Consider the following 24305-nt stretch of genomic DNA (forward strand, 5'->3'; position numbering starts at 1 on the left):
ACTGGAGTATACTAGAATGTCGTCGATGAAGACAATAACAAACTGATCTAAGAAGTCCTTGAACACCCTATTCATCAAATCCATAAAAGCTGCTGGGGCATTGGTCAAACCGAAAGACATGACCAAGAACTCATAGTGCCCATATCGCGTCTGGAAGGCCGTCTTCGGTATATCTTCATCTTTGATCCTCAACTAGTGATAACCAGATCGTAGATCAATCTTTGAGAACACCGTCTTTCCCTGCAGCTGATTGAACAAGTCATCAATCCTTGGCAAAGGGTACTTATTCTTTATAGTCAGCTTATTCAATTCTCGGTAGTCTATACACATCCTCAACATCCCGTCCTTCTTCTTAACAAACAACATTAGAGCGCCCTATGGTGAGTAACTAGGTCTGATGAAACCCAGATCTAGAAGTTCCTGCAGCTGTATCCTTAATTCCTTCAACTTAGCTGGTGCCATCCTATATGGTGCCCGTGATACTGGTTCTATCCCCGGTGCTAACTCAATCTCAAATTGAATCTCCCTGCGTGGTGGCAACCCTGGTAGATCCTCAGGGAATACTTCAAAAAACTCACACACCAATCTGGTCTATCCCAACCCTGCCGGCATAACCCTAGTAGTATCCACTACACTGGCCAGAAAACCTATGCATCCTCCCTGCAACAAGTCTCTAGCTCTCAATGCTGAAATCATGGGTACGCAGGGTCCACATACCGCACCCACAAAGACAAAAGGATCCTCGCCCTCAGGCTCAAAAGTCACCATCTTCTTCCTGCAGTCAATAGTAGCCCCATATCTGACCAACCAGTCCATCCCCAGAATCATGTCAAAATCCTCCATGTCTAACTCAATCAAGTCCACCAAAAGTTCCCTACTATCAACCATCACTGGGAGGGCCCTAATCCATCTCCTAGAGATTACCAGTTCCCCTGTAGGCAACAAAGTCCCAAACCCCGCGGTCTGATATTCACTAGGTCTACACAATCTATCAATCACTCAACAAAGGAATGTGTGGCACCAGAATCAATCAATACATTAAAAGGAGAGCCAACGCTAGAAAGCTGACCTGTCACTACCGAGGGACTAGCCTCGGCCTCTGCCTGCGTCAAAGTGAATACTCGAGCTGGAGTCAAGCTATCCACTTTCCCTGCTTCACCTTTCTTCATTGTTGGGCAGTCTTTCCTGAGATGCCCCACTGTTCTACACACAAAACAAGCTTTGGCCTGACATTCACCCAAGTGACGCCTTCTACACCTCGGGCACTTTGGATAGGTCCGCCACGACTCGCCGCCACCCTGACCACCCCGACCCCTCCTATCAGGACCAGCAGCGGTCGAAGTGCCAGGAGTCTTTCTCTTGAAGTCACTGGGGCCTCCGCCCCTACCTGTCCCCGAATAAGGAGGCACCACTCTACGACCCTCGCGCCTCACCGCACTTTCCCTCCAAATCTTATTCTCTGCTTCCTCAACGGTAAGAGCCTTCTCAACGGCCTGGGCATAAGTTGTTCCTCCAGGTACCGTTGTAATCCTGACATCCCGGGCTATCATAGCATTAAGCCCCCGATGAATCTATCTTGCCTAGCAGCATTAGTAGGCACAAGATCTGGTGCAAATTTCGCAAGCCTGTCAAATTTTAGGGCATACTTAGTAACAGTCATATTGCCCTGCACCAAACCCACAAACTCATTAACTTTTGCTGCCCTGACAGCAACATTATAGTATTTCTGGCTAAACAAGTCTCTGAAGCCTTCCCAACTCAGAGTAGTGACATCCCTGGTCTGTGAAGCCACTTCCCACCAGATGCGGGCATCCTCTCTCAACATATACGTGGCACATGCCACTCTATCATGCCCCTCTATCCTCATAAAATCCAGGATAGTAGTAATCATAGTCAGCCATTGCTTAGCCTTCAGTGGATCAGGTCCCCCTCCAAAGATTGGAGGTTGCTGCTTCCTGAACCGTTCATATAAGTGCTCCCACCTGTTCCCAACCTCCCTAGACTATACAACTGCTACCACTGCAGGTGGTACAATAGGGGCAACGCTCCCTGATGGAGCATGCTATTGCAGTAGGCGAATCTATTCATCCTGGCTCTGTAATCGAGTCTGCATATCTGCCATGAGTTGCTGCCAGTTCTTAGGGGCTGGCGGAGGAATTGGGCCCTGGTCATCACCCCTGGTCTTGGACCTAGTGCCGGCTAGTCGCATAGATTTTCTTGGACGCATAGCTATCCAAGTCAATCTGCAATCAACGACTCGGCAGTCAGACCATGACGACAGGGTAAAAACTTCTCCAAAACCCATCAAAGGAACATAACCAATCACAAACATTCAAAATATAAGAATCCATCCACATGCACCAGCTGCTAATAAGCATGCCCCAACATTACCACACCACAGCTAAGATAAGAGCATTCACCAATACACAATATACAGTTAATCATTCAAATATTCATTTACATGCACTGCGCTGCTGATAAGCATGCCTTAATATTTTCACACAATAGTCAAGGGCTAGGCCCTATCAGTATCTCGTGCTTCCTATTAATCCAATAAACAACAACATTCCTAACTCATTTCAGGCATATAAGCATATAAGCATCTATACACATTACCAAACCCTGAATCGAGCTTGTCTCTAGCAGCGAATGTACATGTCCAGTCGGTCTTTAGGAACCCTTAAACCTAGGACGCTCTGATACCAAGTTGTAACGCCCTGGATAGCCAAGACCGCTACACTGTGTACTTATAAAGGTGCAGGACTTGCTAATCAAGTCATTAATTTAAAAATGTGTCACTAAACATGTATGAGCTAGGGTTAAAAAGGTTTTGGTCTCAAAAGTTACACTTTATATAATTAAACAGTTTTATACATGGGATCCAAAAAAGAAATAGAGTTTAAAAGTTGGTTTACAGAATCTCCAAAATACAGACAACCATTAGCTGTACTAAGGCAAAATAGACATTTCTGGTTCTCACGTCCCTGCCTAATCCCCAACCATGGCGGCTGAGCAGCTGGTCATGTACATTCAGCTTGTAGAGCTCTCCATGTCAGGACTGTTCAAGCTTGCCCTTGCCTTTACCTGCACCACGTAGCACCCGTGAGCCAAGGCCATGCAAGAAAACATAATATGCAGAACAAACAATAATAACAGATAATCAAGTCTTTAAGCATGTTTAACCACTTAATACTCCACATTAACCACTTAGCACTTATACATAACCAATAATGCAACTAATCACAACTAACAATTAGGTCACATAATAGTTAGGGCCGAAAACTTAGGCCGTACCCTCTGTTTACCCCACTGACTCCATCTTGCTTAAACCGAGCTCAGTGCATAATAAGCTATCCTCGGCTACTAGTTGCCAAGCCTCGCTCTGTGCGCAAGTGTAACCCTTGGCACTCTTAGGCTGTTGGTTCACTGTTTACATGGCATAATACCATCCTTTCAAGCATACATATTAGGTAGCCCTTAGTCCCATTACAAATACACAACCGGGTGCAGTTTTCTTACCTTTAATTCCTACGCTCACTGATTACGAGCGACATTTCTCGAGCACGATCCGTTTCCTGAGCCCTAGCCTTAAAACCTAGTCACAACCAAGATATTGGATTCCATTAATATTCAAATAAAGGTTTCTGGGTACAATACTGGCTTCCGGGACATCAAATTCCACCAAGCACGGTGGTGAAATCGATCCCGAGCACCCTAGGCTAGATTCCTGTGCTTAAAATCCCCAAATGATCGAGAATGCACCTAAGGGCTGCGACCCTTGAACCCTAGCCATGACCCGCCCCTAAAACAGAGCCCAAGACCCTCAGCAAATAGACACGCGCCGCGGCCTTGCCCAAGGGCGCTGCGACACTCTCCCCTAGCCGAGCCTCCCTGACTCTCTTGCTTCGTAGGGCCGCAGCGCTCTAGAACAAAGCCGCGGCCCTCCCCTTCCTGCCCAGAAAATCCACCTTTTCTAGCATCCTAACCCCATCCAAAACCATTCCAAAGCACCCTAACTCAAAACCCATTACTTCCAAAACTTTTATCATCACTTTAACAACATAATCCAACAGAAATTCAGCCTAAAAACCTACCAAAACTCCATTTTGATTCTCTGAAACCCAGCAACTCAAAACACCAAAACCAGTCATGCAAAACTCAAATTTAAACCTCTAGATTACGAGTTGAATCTTACTTCTTTTACTGAACCACTTCCTTGACAATCTCTGAGCTAAAACCCAAGCACTTATCTTCAATTTAGCCCTTAAACATCAAAATCATAATCACCTTAATATTCTACAAAAAACTTAGAGTTCTAATACCTAGAAATACAATTCAACTCTTACCTTAATCTTGATTGAGTGTCCCTTAGTCTGAACTGAGCTAAGCCTTCATGAATTTAGCTCAAACACAGAGTTTTCCCCAGCTGATTCCCTTAGGTTTCCTGTAGTTTCTTAGGAGAGAAAAGAGAAGAGAAGAGGAGAGAGAGCATGGGTCGGTTTATGTTTTATTCCCTTGTTTTTTTTTAACTTAATCTAATCTTGGCCAGTTAAGTCAATCCCGAGGCTCGGGGTACCGGAAATGTCCCCGAGGGCAAAACGGTAATTTTCCCCAACATTCTCGCCTAAGCTTTCTATCCTCAAATATATCTCCATATATTTATTTCCATAACCCGATAGTCTAAATAATTACCCGATACCTAAAATACCCCTGACTTATCCAAAGTCATATATTAAGCCCCGTTGTGACTTTTTCCCACTATCTAGCTCCCTAGGATCGCCTCAAGTCGCTCACTGCAAATCTACCCACATAATAATGTGGTTCTCACAAATATAACATTTAACCAATTTACATTCATATAATCATGCATTAAATCAATAAATTCACTCATAAGTCAATTATGCCTTCTCGGCACACTAATCAGGGCCCTTAAGCCATATTAGTGATTTTGAGTCGTTACATGTTATCTCCTGAAGGTTGCGCCGTGGAGGGTGTAGCCGAGGTAGTGGTTGAGTTAACGTTTGTCGTTGTAGTTATTGAGTATGGGGGAGTCAATTTAAGTGCTAACCTTCCCTCTTCTACATTGACAAACCTCTGGGTCCGAGTGGTGAATTCAACTATTGTCCTTACAGGCTTCCTCTGCATGTCGTCCCAAAGAGGACTTCCTGGCAGTTCTCCAGCTTGTGCTACCATAAGATGACCACTATCATCAACATTACGAGATCGAGCCACCTCTATATTGAACCTCGCTAGGTAGCTCTTTAATGATTCACCTGGTTGTTGTCGAACATTTGTTAGGTGTGACGAATTTTCTACACGCAAGTATACACATTCGTTTAAAAAGTAATATAGTGTAAGAAAGGTCGAACCCACAATGACTGTTACAAAGTACCAATCATTAATCCTAATATTCTATTTGGTTAATGATAATTGGATTATAAGAAGTAAAACTATTAAAATAAGAACGTAATTGTAGGAATAAAAGATAGCAAAAGAAATAAAATTCAATAATTAAATGAACTAGTAAAATTAACTTCATCTACCATCCAATTTATATTTCAGTAATACAAATTATACTATTCAATTTTGTCTCGTGATAGCAGGTCAACAAAAATAACTTATATTTGTATGAGGATATACAAGTCTCAACCTCATGCCAAATTTTCTACATCTCTGTGATAAATGAACATAAAACAGACATTAAGTAAGACAATCCTAAAGCTACACAGACCAAATAGGTACTCTCATCCTATAATGAAATCTATGTCTATTGAATTACAGCATAATCAATTCTCACTTCTCAGATTTCGAATCAAAATCATATAAATCATGTAATAGATGGTCAATCAATCACAAACATTAAGCATAAATTTGTATAGATCACAAGAAAGAATAAAAATCATAAAACTTGCATTAATTCAAAATAAAGTCTCGGGATAATCCATTAACACCCTAGAAAAAGAGTTTAGTTCATGAAAAAAATCATAATAACCATGGAAGAATTAAAAAGCATCTAAATTACAGAAATTTAAAGTAGAAAAGAAGAAAAATTATGATAAGTTCTTTGATTCCACTTGCAATCCTCCACAATGTGCTTCTATCTATCTCCTAGGGTTAATCTCGTGCTTAAAAATGTCATTAAGAAGGCTTGTATAGTCCCTAATTAATTCTGTGTGAAAAGACAAAATTGCCCTTTAAAAATACCCTAAATTTTGCCTCCATACGAATTGGCGTTGTAGCTCCATATGATAGCACCGCGACTTTGGTGTGCTTCGCATTCCAGATTTCATCTCTGGAGTATGTAGCGTCGCAACTCTATCTGGTAGAGCCACAACTCTAATTCCCATTTTAATAGAGCCTCAGCTCTGTCTCCGTGGCGCCTCAGCACTAATTCTGGCTGAATCTTTTTTCTTCTTCTCTGTACTCTTAGGTATGCGGCTCTACACCATAGAACTGCGGTTCTAATTCCAGATTTTCACAAAATCATCAATTTGACTCCCGGTTTCGCCCAATTTCCATTTCTTAGCTCGTTTAACACCGTTTCTTCAAGAATTAAGCGCTTTTCCTCCAATTTCAAGCTATTTCTTTAATAAGCACACTTAATCTTGAAAACACAATAAACACCTGCATAATATCACTTAAAACCAAATAAATGACTAAAATTTCATCTTGAAACACACCATAAAAACATACCAAAACTAATCCTAACATTAGGGCGGAAGCCTCGGGCTTGATACTATTTAAAGCTTGGAACTGATTTTTGAATCCCCTAGACAACTAATCCTAAGACGAGATCAAGTGTCTTCGAAACTTATCAAACCAATTCTTTGCTAGTTCGGTGAGTATGGTGGGGATAAATCTAAGCTCATATCCAACGTTGCTGGCTCGCATCACAATATTGAACGTACTTAGGTGGCTGCCGGGGTCGGTAGTCCCATCATAGGGCGCTACGTGTGGTATCTTGAAACCATTGGAAATGGTGTATTCGATATATGAGGGGCGAAAGGCTCGAGGTCCTCATCGGAATCGTAAGTCTTTTCTTTATTTCTTCCTTCTTGAAGGAGCTTGAATGCTTCCTCAAGTTGGTTGATTCTCTCTTGAACCAAATCTACCAGAGGGGGAGCTTGTACTACTGGTAACTATTTATTGTTCGTAGGAACTCTAGCTCCTTGTCGCAACATAGGGTTGTATTGATTTCCATATACTAGTTGTAAGGGCTCCCTTCGGGCATTTAAGTGTGCTCACAGGTCCGGGTTCGGCTGATTAAATTGCCCTGGGTTCTGGTTCAAATGTTCTTGAAGATCATGATAATCATTCGGGTAGTTCTCATACTATTTAGGCTCGGTGTTATAAACAGTCACTGACCTGCTGTAATCTTGACTTCCGTCAAGGAAGCTAACGTTTTCCTTTGGCTGCTGCTGTTGTGGGGTTTGATTGCAAGGTGGGTTATTTACGCGTGTCCTTATCCTGGTTGTTTGTGACCTTGACATATAACTCCCTGATGGCTGGGGTTGTCTATGTTCCTGATCTTCCCTCTGTGAGGCCTCACATTCATCCTTATGCTTAGTTCGATGTCGCTAGCTCCTGTCCCAACTTTCACTTCTAGCACTTCGTGAAGACCTCTTAGGTGCCCTCTCCCCAGCTCATTTTCCGCTGGGAGCTTGCTGAGGTACACCCCGTGCTTGAGAGAGATGCCTAATTGGCGAGGGAGGATGCTTGATTGGTGAGGGTGGTGGCCTCCCATTGTTCTACATGGCAGGCTTAGGGTTATTTATAGGTTCTGGATTATCATTCAGAGCTATCTGAGGATCTCGGTTATTCCCAAGATCTGCGTGAACGTCCCTGGTTGGGTTGTTCATGACAGGGTTCCGAATGACCCCCTAGGCCTGTTTTTTCCAGTACTTCACCTAGGCCTTGGTTGAGCCTGTTAGGCCCTTTGTTCGGTCATTCTGGCAGCCGTACTCCCTCGAGGTCGCCCCCTGGTCCTTTGCGGGGGTTTTTGGACTTCAGTAGCTCTTCTTGACATCTCTTCATTTAGTCGTGTAGCTTCGGCTAACTGTTCACAAAACCTACAATTATCAAGCTCAAATGTTGGCACATATCTTTCAAGATTATAATAATCCTGCTCATTAGGTTTAGAACTTTGACCGGGCTATTCTCTAGGAGACAACGAGGCACTCTTCTTGTTGGGACTCTGGTCAACCATTGGTTGTTTACCAGACCTTCAAGGATGCTCCTCGGTTCGTGGAGTATTGTTAGGTTCATTTTAGGTTTGTTTTAGAGATTGTTTTATGTTATGTTTTTAGTTATTTAGGATTGTTTAGCGCAGATTTATGCTTGTTTTCTTCTTGTTTCAGGCTTTAATGGTCAAGTACATAATATGGAGTGAAATGAGAAGAAACATGTTAAATATGATAAATAAGATGGATTTCGTGTTGATTGTGGAGTTTCAAGACATTATGTGTGGAAAATACTACATTGAAGATGCTCAACACACGTCGTTTATGCTCTATAACGCAAGTCTGAGACTTCAAGCCGCATTTTGACCATGATGTATTCACTTTCTGGAAACACTTCTAGAAATAGAAGTTGTAGATATTTCTCTTAGCTTTCCATATCGTTTTTAATCATTCAATTCGGAATTATATTGAAGGAGTTATGATCAAAATACGATGAGCTGACGCTGCAGGCTGTTCGAAACGAGTTTCGTTCTATTCTGATTTTAGCGCTATAGCGCCATAATAAGAGCGCTACAGCGCTAGTGCACCAGATTTTGAGGCATTTTCCCACTATTAATAGCGATACAGTGCTCCAGAAGTAGCGCTACAACGCTAGTGACGCGATTTTCACATCTCTGACCACTTTTTGAATGGCAATTTGGTCTTTTCACTTGGAACTTTGGAGGGTTACTTAAGAAACATAATGTTGCGACTTTAGAAGTTTTAGAGGGGGAGATTGACAAAAACCCTAGATTAAGCAAGGAGGCTAGAGAAGAAACAACAAGAAAACTCGGAGTTCTTTTTCTTTTTCTTTATCTTTTGATTCTATGTTTATGTTTGATTTAGTCATGTTTATGAACTAAATTTCTGTTTAGGTTTTCTAATTGACTCTCTTGAAACTCTATTATGATTTAATGCAATTATCTATTTCCCCTTCATCTGAATTCTATTCAATTTGTGTTTATTGTGTATGTAATTGACTGCGCATCTTTTACATATGATTTGCGAATTTGAATCAAAATCTGAAAAGTGAGATTTGAATATGCTAAAATTGAATAGACATAGATTTCAATTTAGAACGAGAGTATCAAATTGGTTTATGTGATTGAAGGTTGTGTTCATTGCTTCCTATTGTTTGAATTGACCATAGAAATACAGGGAATTCACACTAGGTCGAGTTTTCTATTTCTTAACTTGAATAGTTAACACTTTTGCATACCTATCATTTCAATAAGAAGAGTTTCAGTAGTAATTGCATCAAAGATTAATATAGTGGATAGTAGAGAAGATTAGGATTCCTAATTGTTTTACAGTGAATTCAATCCAAGGTTTTGCTATTATTTGTTATTTTATTTAAATTTTAATTATTGTTTCTGAATATTATAGTTTCTTTTGCTGTGTCTAAAAGAATAAAGAATTTTAATTGATCAAATAGAAAGAGAAATTAATTGACTGGTAATTGAGAATTCAGTCCTTGAGGACGATACTTGGTTTTTTACCATATTATTACAAATTGCGACTGTGTGCACTTGCATAGCATATAAATTTCGCAACAAGTATGCTCCTCAGGGATTTGGGGTAGAGGTTGCCCACTGGTTCTAGGAATGTTTAGGGCAATCATTGTTGCTAAGCGGGAAGCTTTATGCTGAACGGTAGGAAGAATTGGTTAATGCTCTCAATGAAAGCACCAAACTATTGACGCCGTTTTTCGTCAACTTAATTATGTAGAGCAATTAAACAATTAGTAAGGAGAAGAAAAGAAAAGAAAGAGATATTTTCCGTGGATCAGCAGTTAAAATCTGCCTACGTCCATGAGTCACTTTTATTATAGTCTGCGTTAAAGCTTCAAGAAAAAGCAATTTCCACAGAATGTTTTTCAGTGCCCAATTGCGTATGATCACAAATGACTAAATCTAGGTTATTTATAGACCAGGTTATAAGAATATCTTCCCACAAGTTTAGGGAAGTTACAACATATATTCAAATCTAAATTCAAATGAATATAATAATAATAATAATAATAATAATAATAATAGTAATAATACAACTTAAATGCATTATTAAATAAAGATCACATAAAAATAGGGATTCAATACACGGCTTAACGTATTCCCAAAGAAATATGGATTTCCTAACAACTTTTTCGTGTGCATGTTTAATGCATCTTCGAGTTTGAACACTGCATCAAAACGCTTTCGAGATCACGTAGTTTCGAGCTCACAGTTCCAATTATCTGTTACGGATTTTCTACATGCAAGTATACGCGTTCGTTTAACGAGTAATATAATGTAAGAAAGGTCGAACCCACAAGGACTGTTACCAAGTACCAATCATTAATCCTAATATTATATTTGGTTAATGATAATTTGATTATAAGAATTAAGTAAAAGTATTGAAATAAGAACGTAATTGCATAAATAAAAGATAGCAAAGGAAATAGAATTCAATAATTAAATGAACTAGGGAAATTAACTTCATCTACCATTCACTTTATATTTCAGTAATACAAATTATACTATTCAATTCTCTCTCATGATAGCAAGTCAACAAAAGTAACTTATATTCGTACTAGGATATACAAGTCTTAACCTTATGTAAATTTTCTACATCTCTGTGATAAAAGAATATAAGACAGGCATTAAGTACAACAACCCTAAAGCTACACAGACCAAATAGGTACTCTCGTCCTATAATGAAATCTATGTCTATTGAATTACAACATAATCAATTCTCACTTCTCAGATTTTGAATCAAAATCATATAAATCATGTAATAGGTGGCCAATCAATCACAAGCATTAAACATAAATTCGAATAGATCACAAGATAGAATAGAAATCAATAAACTTGCATTAATTCAAAATAAAGTTTCAGGAGAATCCATTAACACCCTAGAAAAAGAGTTTAGTTTATGACATAATTAATAATAACCATAGAAGAATTAAAAGATATCCAAAATACAAAAGTTAAAAGTAGAAAATAAGAAAAACTATGATAAGTTCTTTGATTCCACTTGCAATCCTCCCAATTTGCCTCTATCTGTCTCCTAGGGTTAATCTCCACTTAAAAACATCATTAAGAAAGCTTTTATAGTTCCTAATTAATTATGTGCGAAAGGACAAATTGCCCTTGAAAAATGCCCTAAATTCGGCTTTCGTACGGACTGGCGCCGCGGTGCTGGTATGTAGAGCCGCAGCTTTAATGTGCTTCGCGTTCTAGATTTTGTCTCTGGAGTATGTAGCGTTGTAGCTCTGTCTAGTAGAGTTGCAGCTCTAATTCTGGCTAAATTTTGTTTTCTTCTCTGTAACTCTTAGGGCTGCGACTCTACACCATAGAGCTGTGGCTCTAATTCCAAATTTTCGCCAAATCACAAATTTGGTCCCCGGTTTCGCCCAGTTTCCATTCCTTAGCCCGTTTAACACCGTTTCTTTAAGAATTAAGCACTTTTCCTCCAATTTCAAGCTATTTCCTTAATAACCACACTTAATCTTGAAAACACAATAAACACATGCATAATATTGCACAAAACCAAATAAAAGACTAAAATTGCATCTTAAAACACACCATTAAAACATACCAAACTAATCCTAACAAATTCCCCCAAACTTATCCTTTACTCACCCTCGAGTAAATAACACAACTAAGACTCAATAAAACCTAAAAAAACTGAATTGACAACCGTAAAATAGCTTAAAAAATCATGAATACCATATGCATATAATTCTAAAGAAAAGTAATGTGCCACTTCAAAATTTAATTCAGAATTTCGATCAAAATACTTCACCCATTCACTGTAATCCATCAGTACTCATGCTCATTCACTCATAACCAATAAATGCAAACATTTGAACCAATCTATGCATGCCAAATTCTCACCATCAATCCACTCAACACTGTTATTCCATATGCTTATTATACTTACTATTATCCACTAATGTAAACAAAGACACACTTAAAAATCAATAGGACTTTACAAAGCTTGTAATAGATGGCTTAGGTAAAGGTGGATTAGAAGACATTTTAGGTTCAAGTATACCATAAGCATTCAAACCAAGCAACCTATCTCTTTGACTCAACTTCACATCCCACTGCTACCCCCTTTTTTTCTTCTTTTTCAAGATTGAGAAAAGTTGACTATTTATTCTTCACATTTTTTTTTCTTCAAACTACACTCCCTCAAACTTATATTTTTCAGTAAATAACTTAAGGAATGTAGTTTATTCTGAATTTATAATTTCTTTTCTCTTTTTTTTTTCCTTTCTCTTCTTTAATCTTTTTTTGCACTAAGTAATCACATGATTCTTCATATGTCCCTTAAACATTCACTCCCCCTTCCAATCAAAAGATATGTTTTTATGCTCATGGTATAGGGCAACAGGAATAATGAATACGCGGATGCAAGTGTAGGCTCAAAACATATGTTAAACAATGAGAAAGTAAATTGTTAGGCTCAAATAGGGTAACAAGAGATAAAAATATATAAGGGTTAGCTTGAAATGCTCAATCATTCCAAAGATGGCCTACATCCTCTTCTTAAGTGTGTATTGTTTAGGATTTCGTCTCAAATAACAAGCAAGCAAGTTCTAGAAAAATTTCAACTTGTACAATCCACAATCCAAATTCAACATGCATATACAAAGTTCAAATCCCACAGTTACAGCTATGGGCAATAGTTTAAACAAGTATTCAATTAATCACAGTGAAGTGACAAAGTATTTCAATCAAGCAAACATATTGTTTTTATATGCACAGATCTTCCTTCAGATTATACAACATAGCATTCATTCAATCTCATCGGCAACAAATTATCAACTTGGTTTACACTCTAACAACACCGTGAAAACTAGACTCAAGCACAATAACAACTAATACTAAACTTGAAAAGCAACAATGAAAAGAAAAGCTAAAAATAAATCCATTCCCCAAACTTAAGACTAACATTGTCCCCAATGTTAAACTCAAATAAAAAGAAAAGACTTACCTAAGATCCCATTGGATAACATTAAAATGGAGGAGGAGGTGGAGTGGGAGTTGCGCTAAAAAAATTCTGATGGAAACCCTTAAATTTAGTTTCTGGGCCCAATTGGTGCCACGATGCTGGTGGATAGAGCTGCAGCTATAATTATGACTTTTCTCAACACTTGCTCTTTGACTTCCCTAGAGCTGCGACTCTAATTTCTCCCAAAATCCTCAATGCCTTTGACTTAGGCAGCGCTGTAGCTCTAACTTCTTGAGCTGCAGCTCTAATTAAAATTTTCTGGCTCCTCCCCTTCTGATCACATTAGAGCTGCTGCTCTAATTTCTAGAGGTGGGGCTCTAATTCAACTTCTGTGCTATTTTGCTGCTCTTTCTTCTTCTTTTTTCACATTTTCCACGGTTTTAATTACATAAAGTATTTACAAAAACTAAACAAAAATAAAATAAAATAAAAATTTTCAACTAAAAATAACATAAAAAAATAAAATAAAAAGAAAACATAAACTTGAGATGTCTCTCAAGGGCACTGTCGTTAGCGTCATTTAGCTGGACGCTGACCACTTTCTTAAATTCAAATCAGATCCAAACCACTCCTCATGTCCTTGAGAGCCATAGTATCATTAGAAGATACTCGTTTCTTGATACTGCACATTTTTTTAACTTTCCATCGCTCATGAATCAATCGAACTTTCGCACTAAACATCCTTTTTTCCACCTTCAACAATAGATTTCTTCTTAGTAACTTCAATCTTATTACCCTCATTTTCCTCCACATCCACTCTACAACAAGTTGTAACCTCCGTTGCTGCATAAACATTAAATGTTACCTCTTCTTTTTGCATTCACAACTTCAACTCACCTTTTTGCACATTTATTAAGGCTCTAGCGGTTGCTAAAAATGGCCTTCCAAGACTAATTGACACATTTGTATCTTCCTCCATATCCAAAACTATAAAATATGCTAGGAAGATGAACTTATCGACCTTTACTAATTTATCTTCTATGACCCCCCTCGGATGAGCTAGTGATCGATCTGCTAATTGTAGTGTAACAGTGGTTGGCTTTGCCTCACCCAAACCAAGTCTTTTGAATATTGATAGAGGCATGAGATTGATGCTGGCTCCAAAATCACATAGTGCGTGCTTACACTCAAAGTTACCAATTGTGCATGGGATTGTGAAACTTCCAGGATCCATCAACTTCTGTGGAAGCTTCCTTTGAAGAATAGCGCTGCACTCTTCTATCAATGCCACAGTTTCATTGTCCTCCATTTTTCTCTTCTTTGATAAAATCTCTTTCATGAACTTAACGTAACTGGGCATCTGTTCTAATGTTTCTGCAAAGGGGATGTTGATATGCAACCTCTTGAATACCTCTAAGAACTTTGCAAACTGCTTGCCAAGACGATTCTTTTGGAGTCTCTGTGGATATGGAATTTTGATGTGATGATCTATAGACACCGGAGGTACCACTTCTCTTGCTGGAAGATTCTCAGTAACCTTCTCTTCACCTTTCTGCTTGTTCTCTATAAGAGGTGCCTGTTGATCATGCTTTTGCTCAACTTTCTTCTCCATACTTGGTCCCTCATACATGGTTACGCTCCTCAAGGTAGTAGCCTAACACTGTTCATTAAGATTTCCCTTCGAATTTACTTCAGTAGTGCTTGGCAAGTTCCCTTGAGTTCGGTTTGCCATTATCGTGGCCAACCGTCCAATTTGAGTTTCCAAGCTTCGAATTGATGACCCCGTTTCTATCATAAATTGTGTTAACACATCAGCCTGACCATCTTATTTTGCTTGCCTCTATTGCTGTGCAGGTATTATTGGTTGTTGCTAATAAAACCCAGGAGGAGGCCTTGGGTACTAAGGTTGGCTTTGCTGAAACTGCTGCTGACTACCTTGACCACTTGTACATGAGAAATTAGGGTGATTCCGCCACCCTTGATTGTAGTTCATTGAGTATGGGTTATTTGAGGGCCTTGGAAAATTACCTATTGCTTTCATTTGCTCCAGAGGCATATCGTTAAAATCTCTTGCTGTGCATTGCTCAAACAAATGAGGTCCCCCACATAACTCACACATAACCTGCATCTGCATAACTGAAGCTTAAGCTTGAATGTTTTTCTGCTATAACTGCTTGGTTAATGTTGCCACGTGAGCGAACAACATTGAGATGGCATCCAATTCATGCATCCCAACCATCTTCTTTGGGGTCTCCCTCTCTGATGGCCACTGATAATTGTTCATTGACATCTCCTCCAACAAGTCATAAGCCTCATTAGCACTCTTACTCATGAACTCTCCTCCAGACGTTGCATCAATGATTATGCGAGTAGTACTGCACAAACCATTATAAAAAATATGGACTAACATCCATTTCTCAATTCCATGGTGATGACATTTTCTTAAAAACTCCTTAAACCTCTCCCACGCATCATACAACAACTCACCATCTCTTTGGTGAAAATTATTGATTTCACCTTTATACCTTGCAGACAGCGATGGTGGGAAAATTTTTGCCAAAAATTTCAAAGTGAGCTCCTCCCATGTTGTGATAGAATTGGCTTCCAAGGAAATAAGCCAACTCTTTGCTCGGTCCCTTAGTTAAAAAGGGAACAATCTCAACCTCACCGCATCATTTGTCACTTCGTTCATCTTAAATGTGGTGTAGAGCTCTAGGAAATCAACCAAATGTAAGTTTGGGTCTTCTATTGGTGATCCCCCAAACTGAACTGATGATTGTACCATTTGCAGAATAGCAAGTTTAATTTCAAAATTATTAGCCTCAACCGGTGGAGGTCTAATGCATGAATGTGCCCCCGTGATAGTAGGTAGCACATAGTTCCTCAAACTTCTTTGTATTGGTTGCTGAATTGGTGCTACTCGTTCAACAACTCCTACTCCTCCAACATTGCCCGCTGCTATCCCAACATTAATATTCTCAACATTGTCATGGGCAATGCTGTCAACCCCTCCATTACCTCTGTTATGAGCCATTCATTCTAGCCTTTTCTGTTCCGATTTCTTCTGGAGGTTTTCTTAATTTCACGATCAACAGGCACCCTTGATTTAGACCACGGTCGTCGCATAAACTATGTGAATACCTGAAATCAAAAATTGAAAAAAAAAAAGGAGAATGGTATAAAAGAAAAGCAACCAAATTAGAAAAATAATTAATCTCTTGATATTATTAAAAACAGACCCTGGCAACGGCGCCAAAAACTTGTTATGTGTTCGTTTAACAAGTAATATAATGTAAGAAAGATCGAACCCACAAGGACTGTTACCGAGTACCAATCATTAATCCTAATATTCTATTTGGTTAATGATAATTTGATTATAAGAATTAAGTAAAACTATTGAAATAAGAACGTAATTGCAGAATAAAAGATTGCAAAGGAAATAGAATTCAATAATTAAATGAACTAGGGAAATTAACTTCATCTACCATCCACTTTATATTTCAGTTATACACATTATACTATTCAATTCTCTCTCGTGATAGCGGGTTAACAAAAGTAACTTATATTAGGATATACAAGTTTCAACCTTATGTAAAATTTCTATATCTCTGTGATAAATGAACATAAGACAGGCATTACATACGACAACCCTAAAGCTACACAGACCAAATAGGTACTCTCGTCCTATAATGAAATCTATGTCTATTGAATTACAGCATAATCAATTCTCACTTCTCAGATTTTGAATCAAAATCATATAATAGATGGCCAGTCAATCATAAGCATTAAACATAAATTCGAATAGATCACAAGATAGAATAGAAATCAATAAACTTGCATTAATTCAAAATAAAGTTTTAGGAGAATCCATTAACACCCTAGAAAAAAAGTTTAGTTCATGACATAATTCATAATAACCATAGAAGAATTAAAAAGCATCCAAAATACAGAAATTAAAAGTAGAAAAGAAGAAAAATTATGATAAGTTACTTGATTCCACATGAAATCCTCCACAATGTGCCTCAATCCGTCTCTTAAGGTTCATCTCCACTTAAAAACATCATTAGGAAAGCTATTATAGTCCCTAATTAATTTTGTGCGAAAGGAAAAAATTGCCCTAAATTCAGCTTCCGTACGGACTGGCGCCACGACGCTGGTATGTAGAGCCGCAGCTCTAATGTGCTTCGCATTCCAGATTTTGTCTCTGGAGTATGTAGCGCCGCAGCTCTGTCTGGTAGAGTTGCAATTCTAATTCTGGCTGACTTTTGTTTTCTTCTCTGTAACTGTTAGGGCTGCGGCTCTACACCACAGAGTTGCGGCTCTAATTCCATATTTTCACCAAATCACAAATTTGATCCCCGGTTTCGCCCAGTTTCCATTCCTTATCACATTTAACACAGTTTCATCAAGAATTAAGCGCTTTTCCTCCAATTTCAAGCTATTTCCTTAATAACCATACTTAATTTTGAAAACACAATAAACATTCGCATAATATCACACAAAACCAAATAAAAGACTAAAATTGCATCTTAAAACACACCATAAAAACATACCAAACTAATCCTAACACTATCACCACATTTTTACTCGACTAGTTCTTCGAACTCATCCTTTTGGAGGAGAGTCATGCTCGAGTGCTGATGACATGACACTAGAACTTCGTGTTTATTTGTGCAAGCACAATGCCAATACTTGTTATCTTCGACCTTACACTTCACGAGCCTATATTTCGAGGTTGTTTATTTATCCTCAAAATGTGGGTGTAATAATATTTATTAATTACATTAATATAAATTAAAATGTTATAAAATATCATTATTATATTAATATATAATGCACGACTAGATATTTAATAATTATATCAATATAATTTCAAATGTTATAAAATATTATTATAATAATATATAATCCTAATCTTTATAAAATTTTGCTAGAATAAATATTTACTAATTATATTAATATAAATTCACATGTTATAAAATATTATTATTACAATAATATATAATACATAATAAATACATTATATAAGTGTCATGTGTTTACAATTAGTATGATTGTGTAACTAAATAAGAAATTAAAATAACATTTATTTTCTATCAAAAATAAAGAAATTTCTTCACAAATTATTGAATTGATAGTTCGTGATCTAAAAATGTTATCGTATTATTTAAAAAAAACTATGAATAATGTTTTGGTTTTGGTTTTAATTTTTTTTTTAATATGTTTATGTCATTTTTTTTATATATAATATTGTTTATTTATTTAAAATTTATATGAGAATAATAAAATTTAATAAAAATAATTAATAATTTTTTTAAATAAAACTAACCAGCTTGCAACTAATATATATTATTTATATTTTTATATAAATATATATATCTTTGTGCATGTAATTAAGCGAACTAACTAGAGAAAAGTCGAGCGACTTGAGAGTCGGGTTGGTTATGGTCTAACAAAATGTTAAACTTTATTCAAAGTAAGTGGATATACATGATTAACTTTCACTAAGATACAAAGATTTTTGTTGATATCACAAACTGACTTGGAGTGAATAGATGCACTAGCTATAGGAGCTTCATACTACTTAACAAAGCTTGTATATTTGGTCCATCGAGCTGATTATTATAATAGCAATAACATTTAACAATAAAAGCTATATAGATATATAGATAGAAGAGGAGTGTGGATGAGTCACATTGCAGAGTTGGCCAACCTAGGCTTGAAACTGACCAACAAACCATTCTTCATGTAAAGAGTAGTTGTGATTTTTGGGACAATGTTCTGACCCTCGACAACCTTAACTTGGTACCTCAGGAGTATAGCAGCGGCCACCATTTTCATCTGCATGTAAGCAAATGTTTTTCCTAAACACAACCTCGGACCCCCATTGAAAACTGTGTACTTGAACTGGCTCTCGTTCACCAACTGACCATTTTGGATCCACCTTTCGGGCTTAAACTCCAAGCACTCTTTTCCCCATATCCACTCCATTCGAGCCATTGAGAATATACAGTACAGAACCCTAGCTCCCTTCTTAACGATGGTTCCATCAGGGAAAACGTCGTCGTTTGTGACCTCTTTGATGTCAATTGGCACTGGCGGGTATAGCCTTAAGGACTCTGTTAACGCTGCTTGGAGATACACCATTTGCTTTAGTTCTTCCATTGTGAAAACTATCTCTTCTTCTTCATCATCCTCTTTAGCCTCGCGCCTTGACAAAATATCATTGATCTCTTCAAGGATTTTGCTTTCGATTTCTGGGCTTTTTTGTACTAACCAGAAGAACCAAGCCAGCCCCACCGAGCTCGTATCGCGCCCGGCCAAGATGAAACTTATACAGAAGTCTCTCAAAAGCTTGTTTGAGAAAAAGTTCTTTTCATTTGATCTAGTAGTGATGATATTGTCCATGACCATGAGCCTTGACAAGAGATCAGAACGACCATCCAAGCTTCCTTGCTCAATGAGTTCACTCCTTCGATCCATAACTATCTTCTCAGCAAAGTCATGAACGAATTTGGTTGCTTCTTTAAGCCGTTTCTCAGAACCAAGTCCAAACAACTTCATAGGCTTCCATACAAAAGGAGGTACCAAAAATCTGAACAGAGTCGACTCTGTAGCTTCTTCAAAGGCTTTGGCAAAGGGTACTTCAGGTAACTCTAGAGCCAAGCACCCTGAGTCAACTCCAAGAGCAGCAGTACTTATATTATCAAACGTAAAACGAAGAAGCAATTCTTGAAGGTCAATGATGTGATCTTCTTTTGAGTTGACCAACTTGTTTGTCAACTTCAACAGCTTCTGTATTACCAAATCCTGCATTGTCTTAAATGAGTACTTCACAAACCGGCTCGAATGCATCTCTATAATAGCCACTCTTCTTTGCCGAAGCCATAACTCGTCATCTGCATTAAAAATACCATCACCAAGCAAATCACGAAACCTCTCTTTATAATACTTGCCTTTTGGGAAGTTTTTGATTCTTGTTTTGAGCATGTATTCGATATTTGATGGATCAACGGTCAGGATTCCATGAGCCCCTCCCATCCACACTCCCCTATAGGGGAAAGTGCCTTTGGCTTTGATGAAAGCAATGGTGACCCAATCGTAGAGGTCATTGATATTGATGACCACAGAGGGTACTATCCCCATGACAGGCCACAACATTGGACCTTTGTTGGTCATTCTCTGAAGAAAGCAGGTCAAAAGAAATAGTCCAAGAAAGGCAAAAGCTATGTCCCAGAAAGAGAGGTGGACATAAACCAAGCTCAGAGCTTCGAAGAAAGCCATTATTTTGGTCATGTTTTTAACTTCTTTTTCTTTGTTTTTGTTTGGTCTGAATTCTTTTTCTTTGTTTTCTCTGCTCAAATGGTATGTTATATACTGTTTGTAGACTAGTTCATCTGACTGATAATGAGTGAGATAGCTAGCTATGCAGGTAGCTGATGTAGCTATATACCATAACTATACTGGTTATCAATGAAGCACACTTTTTTTTTAATCGAAATTGATTGGAAATGTACAAAGGAAAATTAATGAAAAGGTAACTGTTTCTTTGACCTCATAAGTTAGAGGGTAGATTAGCGGTGGAGGGTAATTAGTACACTCCCAAATTAAAGAATCTCAAGAAAACGACACTTCAAGACTACTGCGTCTGCGTCACTCGAGCTATATTTTAGTCGGTTTTCTTTTCTTTTTGTTTATTTCTAAAATATAAAAATTAAACTAGATACTTAATATCTTATACTTTGTTCAAGATACGAGTTTCGGGATTATACATCTAATTAAAGTGAAAGAAAAGAATAGCATAAAAACATGAAAAGTAGTAATGAAGATTGCTATATAATCAATGTTAATTAAAGGCATGGTTAGTATGTCTTCTTCGGCTCTACTTCATTGGCAAAAAATATGTCCTTTGTGATGAGGAGAATGCTAAATACATTTTAAATTATACTCTCATTTGTACTTCTATTAATGATTTGAAAAAAATATTAGAATATAAAAAAATAAATAATATTTACGTGCAAAAGAGAATTTTCTTAACACTCATCAATTTTTTGTTTAGGAAATATATATAAATATCACTTTCTTCCCTTATTTCATTTTCCTAAATTTTTACAAATGATGCTGTCATGGAATTAATAGCGGAAAAAGACATCTATCTCCTATTTTTATTTGAGAAAAATGTTATTTTGGTTCTATGTATTTTAACTAATTAACAAATTTAATTTTTGTTTTAGAAATTTTCAATATTTATAAAATTTACCAAATATAATATGTTACACCCAGATTTCGAGCCTTGAGAATTGTGATATCGAAAGCTGGATTCGTCAGGTGTGAGCTCGCGATATCTAGAATACGTGTTCGCAACCTAGGCGCCGAGTCTTCATAGTTGGTGGCAACCTCGAAGATGGGTGACCTCGAAGTCCTTATAAGCTCGAAAGACCAACATCGGAAGACGTCCATTTTCGGGTGACCTCGGATCGAGAGGTCCGAGCCTGACACGAGTGTGAGCTCGAAACAATGTGGTCTCGGGGAAAATAATGTAACTCGTAAGTTACTCAAAGACCTAGACAGGCATGATGCTGATGATGTTGATTGCTGATTTTGAACAGCTTAGTGAGCCACTTGAAGAGACGCAGTCTACGTTGTAACTTCCCTATAATAAATGGACATTTATTAGTCAGTTATACGCCCCCTGGTCTTCAGGGGACGTTTCCTTGTATATAGGAGTTTCAGGCTTTAAAGCCATTAAATTTATTAATATACAGGATAACTTCCCTGAACGTGTGAGATAGTATTCCGAGACTTCCTCTATAAATAGAGAAGTCATGTACCTTTGTAAAGGACCGGAAATTTTGTAATCTTGAGAGAAACTCTGGATAATTCATCCCTGAAGAATTTCCAGAAATTTCCTAAGTTCTAATAACAAAGACTCGTGGACTAGGCAGAGTTAACTGATGAACCACGTAAAAAACTCTCATTGTTTTATTGTATTTTTCTGGCCATAATTCTTTATTGTTTACGTGCTCTACATTTCAAATTGACGAAAAACGGCGTTGACAGTTTGGTGCTTTCATTGAGAGCCTTAAGCAGTGCGATCCTTGAACAAGTTATGGCCGCAAACGATCAAAACATTCCTGAAGAAAACTATCCAAGACGCCCTGGGAAGCAGCCAATGGTAAACCCGGATAATGAAGAGAGAAGCGAGTCCTCCGATTCTTGGGAACCTCCAGCACCTCCAAGGGATGAGGATATGTACTACAATCCTGAACGGTACGTTCCCATTGTGGAACTCGAAAACCGACAGCTGAAAAAACAATTGGCTGAAGCTAATAAGAGGAATGAGGACTTGGCTAGATTAGCCGCAGAGGTTCAGGCGGCTCAGCCCCCACCTCCGCGTGAAAACCAAGCCCCTCCTCCGAGGGATGTGCATGTTCCTCCCTGCAGGCCTCATGGACGTCCTCGAAAAAATGCTGCCACGAGGAGGCCAGAGCAGCCTCCGACACCAGCAGAGCAATTCGCTCCCTCGAGACCCCGAAGAAGTACCCGAGCTAGGGCTCCGGTTAATTCAACTGCGGAGCTACCAGCGGGAACTGGGAATAACCGAGCCCCTACAGAGGCTCGGACTCAAATCCCTGGTAACACGCAGAATGCAACCGACCCATCTCGAGCAAACTTTGGACCGTCCAGGCCTCGAAATGGTTGGCAGCCACCATCACCTATACGTTTCCCACCATCGCCTATAAGATACCCTTCACCGCCTCGCAAGAATGCTCAACCAGTTCGAGATGATGAGGAAAGACGTGAGGGAAGGAGGCAAAGGAATAGAGAAGCCTTCAGAGAGAGGAGAGGCGCCCAATCTACAAGAAGTCAAGTGTCCCGGTCTCGCACTGCAGAGACGAGGTAGCATGAAAGAGCCCATCTCGAAATAATCATGCGACGAGTCTTACCAGTGACGACTCAGGAGATACTAGGTCAGTCAGTATGTATGATCGAGGTCGAAAGAATACTGGGAACCACAGGAATCGCTCCGACCTGCGGGAGCACTTGAATCAGAATCGGGGTAATATTAACCCGTCAAACCCGGACCTAAGGGATCGCCTAAATGGGCATAAAGATCCCCTGCAGAGGCGCGAGCCTGGAATTGTGATCAACGACAGCCAATTTCAGGCAAGACCCCTCGCGGACCCGGTCCAGGAAAGAATTGATCAATTGGAAAAGGCCTTTAGACTTTTGCAAAATGAGCAAGGTCGGGGTCGGCATGAGGATTCTGACGAGGAGCTCGAACCATTCGCTCCCCATATTTCCAATACTCCGTTTCCTCAAGGATTTTAGATCCCTCATGTCCCAACTTTTGAGGGAAAGTCCGACCCATACATCCATCTGAGTACATTCAATACCATAATGAGAGCAAGTAACGCGGGTTACGAGCTCAGATGCATGTTATTTCCAGCATCACTTACGGGACCAGCTAAAAGATGGTTCGAGAAATATAAAAGACATTCAATCACTTCTTGGGATCAGCTATCAAAGGATTTCAAGAAGCAGTTCAGAGCCATGATGGGAGTTAGACCTGAGGCATCAACTCTGACTAACGTTCGGAAGCAGCCAGGCGAGACATTGAAAAGTTACCTTACGAGGTTCAACTTGGAAGTTGCTCGAGCTCGAAATGTGGACGACAGCAGTCATCTAATGGCTGTCCAGGCTAGAGTAATGCCAGGAAGCACTCTCTGGGACGATATGCAGAGAAAATCGGTGAGGTCCCTAACCGAGTTTAATAAACGAGCTCAGAGGTTTGTCAATGTAGAGGAGGCGAGGTCGACACTGAATATGACCTCCCAGCCCGTAACTACAACGATAAACGTAAACTCTGCCTCAACCTCGGTGGACCCACCAGCCTCAAAGCCTACTACAGAAAACCCTTCCAAGAGAAAGAAGAACGAAGGGAGTAACCCCGAGGCCGAATGGGGAAAGAAGAAGAAGGGGGAAAGATATTTCTCCGTGTACAAAGTGTACACCGAGCTCAACGATTATCGGGAGAACATATACCTGGCTAATGAAAACCAGGTCCTTTTCCGGTGTCCAGACCCCATGAGAAATCAGAAGTCCAAGAGGGACTCCAGCAAATATTGTTGATTTCACAGAGACACC

General features: G+C 38.8%; 2 protein-coding genes and 1 non-coding gene across 3 annotated transcripts; 1 reads left to right on the forward strand and 2 right to left on the reverse strand.

Moving 5' to 3' along the window:
• Positions 1–13890: 13890 nt before the first annotated feature.
• Positions 13891–14787, reverse strand: LOC133823699 (uncharacterized). The gene is made up of 2 exons (XM_062256544.1): positions 14055–14787; positions 13891–14000 (listed from the first exon to the last, which is right to left on the reverse strand). The coding sequence occupies exons 1-2, from the start codon at positions 14785–14787 to the stop codon at positions 13891–13893; spliced, it is 843 nt and encodes a 280-aa protein (XP_062112528.1).
• Positions 14788–15577: 790 nt separating this feature from the next.
• Positions 15578–15684, forward strand: LOC133828140 (small nucleolar RNA R71). Its single transcript, XR_009890778.1, has one exon. It is a non-coding gene; the product is annotated as a small nucleolar RNA R71 (small nucleolar RNA).
• A 2978-nt stretch (positions 15685–18662) lies between these two features.
• LOC133823700 (cytochrome P450 86B1-like) lies at positions 18663–20441 on the reverse strand. Its single transcript, XM_062256545.1, has one exon. It carries the CDS (start codon positions 20439–20441, stop codon positions 18849–18851), a length of 1593 nt encoding a protein of 530 aa, XP_062112529.1. The 3' UTR covers positions 18663–18848.
• Between the last annotated feature and the right edge of the window lie 3864 nt (positions 20442–24305).

Source organism: Humulus lupulus, chromosome 3 (assembly GCF_963169125.1).
Source record: "Humulus lupulus chromosome 3, drHumLupu1.1, whole genome shotgun sequence".
Taxonomy (NCBI): domain Eukaryota; kingdom Viridiplantae; phylum Streptophyta; class Magnoliopsida; order Rosales; family Cannabaceae; genus Humulus; species Humulus lupulus.